The sequence below is a fragment of the Colobus angolensis genome, unplaced genomic scaffold (assembly GCF_000951035.1).
Source record: "Colobus angolensis palliatus isolate OR3802 unplaced genomic scaffold, Cang.pa_1.0 Scaffold37, whole genome shotgun sequence".
Classification (NCBI taxonomy): domain Eukaryota; kingdom Metazoa; phylum Chordata; class Mammalia; order Primates; family Cercopithecidae; genus Colobus; species Colobus angolensis.
The window spans coordinates 475,472-482,199 of NW_012117043.1; the positions used below are offsets into that span (position 1 = coordinate 475,472).

At 40.8% G+C, this 6,728-nt stretch overlaps 1 protein-coding gene across 1 annotated transcript in view; it reads right to left on the reverse strand.

Annotated features, from left to right (window-relative positions):
- The window catches only part of TADA2A (transcriptional adaptor 2A), a 70,602-nt gene that overhangs the window by 48,739 nt on the left and 15,135 nt on the right, over positions 1 to 6,728 (reverse strand). The window contains exon 3 of the mRNA XM_011953624.1: positions 5,106 to 5,165. Within this exon, the coding sequence (XP_011809014.1) occupies positions 5,106 to 5,165 (60 nt within the window). The remainder of the gene's footprint in view (positions 1 to 5,105; positions 5,166 to 6,728) is intronic.

Genomic DNA, 6,728 nt, shown 5'->3' on the forward strand with positions numbered 1-6,728 from the left:
AAAAAAAAAAAAAAAAAAGCTGAGTGAAAGAAACCAGAAACAACAAAAGTGTACATACAGTATGATTCCATATATATGCAGTTTTAGAATACGCAAAACCAATCTATGCTGATTAAAAAAAAAATTACAACAGTGATTGTTTCAGGGGTAAAAAAGGCAGCAGGAGTTTTAGTTATTAAGCCTTTATGAAATGACTGGCGGAATGTGAAAACTGACTAGAATTACACAGAGACCTAATGAAACACTTAAAAATGAAATAATATACTGCCTAGGGTATTTGCTTCAAAATAATCTAGAAAGGTGATGGTTTAGGCCAGGTGCGGTGGCTCACGCTTGTAATCCCCGCACTTTGGGAGGCTGAAGTGGGCAGATCACCTGAGGTCAGGAGTTCAAGACCAGCCTGGCCAACATGGCAAAACCCCATCTCCACAAAAATAAAAAATTAGCCGGGCATGGTGGTGTGTGCCTGTAGTCCCAGCTACTAGGGAGGCTGAGGCGGGAGAATCGCTTGGATCCAGGAGGCACAGGTTGCAGTGAGCCGAGATCAACCCATTGCACTCCAGCCTGGGTGACAGGGAAAGTTGATGGTTTAGATAAAGTAAGATTGGCCATGAGTTGATAATTTTAAGAGCTAGTGATGGGTAAATAAACGGAAATTGATTACCACTATGTGGTAGTTGATTACAATGATGACCACATTTTCATCTGAGCATGTACTGTGAATATGCCTAGCACATGAGGTATTATGAGATCCAAGAGAGAAATTTTGGAGTCTATGTCTATACTAAATTCATAGCCCTCTTGGGACTTTCAGCCTAAGTATATCATGTAGAGCCAAGAGCCACCCTCACTATGCCTAATCTGAATGCCTGAACCACAAAACAGTGGGAGATAATAAAATGGTCATTTTTAAGCATGAGGTTTGGAGGTAGCTGGCAACAGATAACCAAACATCATTCTCTCTTGTGTATATCTGAACTTTTCTATAATAACAAGTAAAAAAATAATAACACAAGACGTCTTCAGATTACATAGGCACTTAGAACTTGTTATACCTTTTTTTAATGACAAAAAAGTGTCATGATTTGTGAAATTACACTACCAATAAGCAATACATTTTCATCTGAGCACGCACTATGAATATGTCTAGAACATGAGGTATTATGAAATCCAAGAGAGAAATTTCAGAGTCTATACACTAAATTCATTATCACTCTCAATTCAGCAAGTACCAAAAGACATGTAAATATTACAACGCACACATTAGTTGAAGAGACTGTTATTTGTAAAACTGTATTTTAGAATATTGTTTCTCAACCAACTTTACTGTGAGATAAACTATAAAAACTTTCTACATCACAGACACACCAAAAAAGGCACAAGACAGTTTTACATAAAGTTTAATTAATATTATTCAGCTCGGGGACCAAACCTCAGCGCTTCTGAACCACAATCTCTCACAGAAGAGTTTAGAAATCTACATTTACAAGAAACTCCCAGGCAATTCTTATGTACTGAAGTTTAAGAATCACTGGTATAAAAGGGTGTGGCAGAAAGAGCTGCCTTGACTTGTTTAAAGTTCTAAGAATTACAAGACAAAAATAGGCATAGAATTCAGAAATCCTGGTTAACGCACCACCTACCACAGCATGAGTAACTCCCAAAAATACAGCACTGTGACATGACAAAAGTACTGAAAACCATTTAAAGTTATCTGAGGCTTCATATGCAAAAAAATCAAGTTTTGTGTAGAAAGCTAAAATTTGGTCATCATGCCTATAGAAGGAAAGATTCATTGGGAATAAATAAGGTGCGCCACAAAAAGGAAGTATTAGTAACCCCCAAAAGCTCCCCAAAGTAAAGGACAGTACTCTGAAATGTGATTGTATGGGTGTTGAATATGTGAGAAAAGGATGATGTAATCAGAATTAAGTGGATGTGGAATGAAACTTAGTCAGTGCTTTCAGCATTATGAAGAAGACATGATGCCCAGAATAGCTAAAGAAGGCTCATGGTCAGCTTTCCTAAAGTGAATAAGCATGACTACCAACCTACCCAAGCCATAATGAATTATCCCTTAAGGAATTATTTCACAATATGAATGAATAAATTTGTATTCTGGCTCTAGGTATTCTTGTATTAATTTGGGAAAAAAACAAACCAGTTTTCTGAAGACCTGATAACCTTGGTGAAATTAACTCAAATCCACAGCTACTTTGAACAGTCTCCTAACCCTTCATTTTTGCAATTAAAGGGGGAAAAAAATTTATTCCAAGTCTTACAATTACTGAAGCCATTAGTTAAAAGACCGAAATTGTTTAGAGATGGAAAGAGGAAGGCCAGCTAGTTGGCTCCCAAGAACTCTAACTAGTTCTCTGATTAATTCACTGGGGCCTAGAATCTGACCCTGAATATTATAAGCCCAGAAACTCATTTTAATAGGACTCCACCAGTAGTCAGGCTCAGAGATGCTGATTCACCCTTTCTAAACTTTTAAGAGACTGAAGTAAATATACTACAGTGCTGTAGGAGGCCCAATTCTAAAGATGTTCTCTGGCTGGGCATGGTGGCTCATGTCTACAATTCCAGCACTTCAGGAGGCCAAGGTGGGAGGATCATTTGAACAAAGGAGTTCGAGACCAGCCTGGGCAACATGGAGAAACCCTGTCTCTATTCTTTTTTAATAAATAAATAAAATAAAAATAAAGATGTTCCCCTCATCCTAAGATTCCTGTTTTCTGATTATTCCATCAAACGCTAACGAGGTACTGCTGGGAAAGGACTTTACAGATGGAATAAAGGTTAAATCACCTGACCTTGAAGTAAAGATTATCCTGGATTACCCAGATGGGCCCAGTGTAATCCACGAGTCCATACATGTAGCTGAGGTGCCTGCTGCGGTGACTCACACCTGTAATCCCAGCACTTTAGGAGGTTGAGGATTGAGGTGGGAGGATCCCTTGAGCCCAGGAGTTCGAGACCAGCCTGGATAACATAGAAAACCTGTCTACGAAAATCTTTTTTTTTTTTTTGAGATGGAGTCTCGCTCTGTCGCCCAGGCTGGAGTGCAGTGGTGCAATCTCGGCTCAATGCAAGCTCCACCTCCCGGGTTTATGCCATTCTCCTGCCTCAACCTCCTGAGTAGCTGGGAATACAGGCGCCCGCCACCACACCTGGCTAATTTTTTGTGTTTTTAGTAGAGACAGGGTTTCACTGTGTTAGCCAGGATGGTCTCGATCTCCTGACCTTGTGATCCGCCTGCCTTGGCCTCCCAAAGTGCTGGGATTACAGGTGTGAGCCACCACGCCCGGCCTACAAAAATTTTTTTTTAATTAGCCAGGCATGGTGGCTTGTGCCTATAGTTCCAGCTAGTCAGGTGGCTGAGGTAGGAGGATAGCTTAAGCCTGGGAGGTTGAGGCTACAGTGAGCTGTGATTGTGCCATTCCTCTTTAGCCTGGGTGATAGAGTGAGACCCTGTCTCAAAGTAGAAGAGGAAAGCAGAAGAATCACTCATAAAGATTCAGCACAGGAAAAATACGGCAGTAAGAGAGGTCATAGAGATTCCCTGGATTTTGTCAACAACCTCAAGGACTTCCTGTGCTCCTGGCTTTGAGGATGGAGAAAGGGGGCCCAGAGCCAGGGAATGCAGACAGCCTGTGGAAACGGAGAACATGCCCTGATCAAAACAGCGGCATCCTTCCTAAAACCTTAAGGCAGTGAATTCTGCCAACAACCTGAAAGAACCTAGAGGTGGATTCTACCCCAGGGTCTCCAGGTGAGTGGCCAGGTTGGCCAACATCTTCATTTCAGCCTTATGGAACCTGGAGCAAACCTGTTGAGCCTAATGATCTTCTGATCCACAGAACCTGTGACACAAATTTCTGTTGTCTTAAGATATCTAAGTTTTGGTAATTTGTTATAGCAACAATAGAAAACTAATACAGATTAATCTACTATGTGAAATTTTAACTGTCGAGCCTGCCAGCATCCTTTCCTGTAAGAAAAACTACATGGGGGCCAAATGTCAGAAAACTGCTTGAGGGAGGAGATTTAGTTATACGCTTAATATGCTCTGATAACTGACAAAACTCTGACAAAACTATCTTTGTTTTTTTTTTTGAGATGGAGTCTCACTCTGTCACCCAGGCCGGAGTGCAGTGGTGCGATCTTGGCTCACTGCAACATCTGCCTCCCAGGTTCAAGCGATTCTCCTGCCTCAGACACCCAAGTAGCTGAGATTATAGGCGCACATCACCACACCTGGCTAATTTTTGTATTTTTAGTAGAGATGGGGTTTCACCATATATTGGCCAGGCTGGTCTTGAACTCCTGACCTCAAGTGATCCGCCCAACTCAGCCTCTGGAAGTGCTGGGATTACAGGCGTGAGCTACCGTGCCTGGCTGATAGAACTATCTTGACAAAGGCATATATACCCGTCAAGCAGACTGGATATTCACTTTGGCTTATTAAACCACCCACTCCCATGGCCAGGGCTTGGAAGGACACTATGAACACTCTTATCCTTCTTTAAAGGTGGCAATACAATTAATCTACAGTCAAGTCTTATTCAGGTTATAAAACAGTCTGCCTCTGGCGATTTTATATATTAACTCATTTGCTATGTTCACTCTGTAACCTGACTATCAGAAGGTAACTAATTCTCCCCAAGGCAAGCAAATGAACTGCTTGACAAAAACTCCACTGTCCACATGAACCACATAAAAATACCATGAGCACACAGTGACAACACATTGGCTAGATTTATCAATGAGCTTAAAAAGCAGCATCTTTAAAAAGCACCTGTTATCCTCATATCAAAAGTATTTCCTTTGAATACTTTCCAAATTTCACACAAAAATCTGAGTATATAAAACTATTTTTGTGCTTAAATACCTCGATAGGTCCACAAAACCGTAAAAGACTTACTGGATAATAATTACCTATTTCCGAAGGGGAGAAAAGGTAAAGATATTCAGAGATTAAGAAAACTAATTCCCAGAAGTCTAAGAGAGCTTAAAGAAAAAGAAAAATGGAAAAGAAAAACTACTTTCTAGTCTAATTCTTGAAAAAAGTGAACAGAAATTCCCAGAAACTTCATCATTACCATTATTTCATAAGTATGATCGCTTTGATGTTTCTTGTACTCAAACCCTCGAGTGAAACACTGCAAAGAAAGAAAAATTAAGTTAGCAAAAGCTACTTTCTTAAAGGACAGAGGTGGTTTGTGTTATTTTCTTCTGACAGGTTTGGGTTTTTAAAATTTTATTTTTGGAGATAGGGTCTCGCTCTGTCACCCAGGCCAAAGTGCAGTGGCACCATCATAGCTCACTGTAGCCTTGAACTCCTAGGCTCGAGGGATCCTTGTACCTCAGTCTCCCAAAATGCTAAGAATATAGGTGTGGGCCACCATACCACTTCTTGTCAAGTTTTTTTTTTGAGACAGCGTCTTGCTCTGTCATCCAGGCTAGGGTGGCGCAATCTCGGCTCACTGCAATCTCCGCCTCCCAGGTTCAAGCGATTCTCCTGCTTCAGCCTCTTGAGTAGCTGGGATTACAGGGACCCGGCACCACACTCAGCTAATTTTCGTATTTTTTAGTAGAGACGGAATTTCACCGTCTTGGCCAGGCTGGCCTCAAACTCCTGATCTTGTGATCCACCTGCCTTGGCTTCCCAAAGTGCTGGGATTACAGGCGTGAGCCACAGAGCTCGGCCAACAAGTTTTTAAGGATTCATTTAATCTTGTCTGCAGCTCCAACAGAATGGTGGAATCATGATCACAGCTTTTCAGGGGCACTCACAGAGAAAAAACAAGTCTGAAAAAAAGACTTTTTCCTAAAACAACTCTTTTGAGAAGAGCATACGCCCTGGAATCACAATCATACAGCCTAAATTTGAATCCTGGCTCTGTAACTGTATTTCAGCCATTCTAAGATAAATATTTTTTCGTATTTTAAATTCTGGGCTGGGCATTGTGGCTTGTGCCCATAGTCCTAGTTACTCAGGGAAGGCTGAGGGAGCAGGATCATTGAACCCAGGAGGTAGAGGTTGCAGTGAGCTATGACTACACCACTATACTCCAGGCTGAGCAGCAGAGCAAGACCCCATCTCTAAAAAAAAAAATTCTTTAATTTTTTTAAAAGAAAAATAAAAAGTCCCTAAAGTAGGCCAGGAGTAATCCTAGCATTCTGGGAGGCTGAGGCGACAGGATTGCTTGAGCTCAAGAGTTCCAGACCAGACTGAGCAACATGGCGAGACCTTTTCTCCACAGGAAAAAAAAAAAAAAAAAAAAAAAAAAAAAAAAGGTAATACCACACTACACTGACTAAAATAGCTAAAATCAATGAAACTGACAATGCCAAACGTTGGCAAGCACATGAAGCAATCAGAACTCTCATATTTTGTCAACAGAGGTGTAAAATGATACAAATGCTTTGGAAAACTTGCCAATCATTTCTTTAAAAGTTAAACAATCATTTACTCTATGACCCAGCAATTTCACTCCTAGGTATTTATCCAAAAAACAGTGAAAACATATGTACATAGAAAGCTTTACACAGGAATATTCACTGAAGCTTTATTCATAATAGCTCAAACCTGGGCAAGGCCCAGGTGTCCATCAAAGGGAGAATGGATAAAAAACTGTATTGTGTTCATACAACAGAATATTACTCAGTAATTAAAAGAAATGATTAGGGCCGGGCGCGGTGGCTCAAGCCTGTAATCCCAG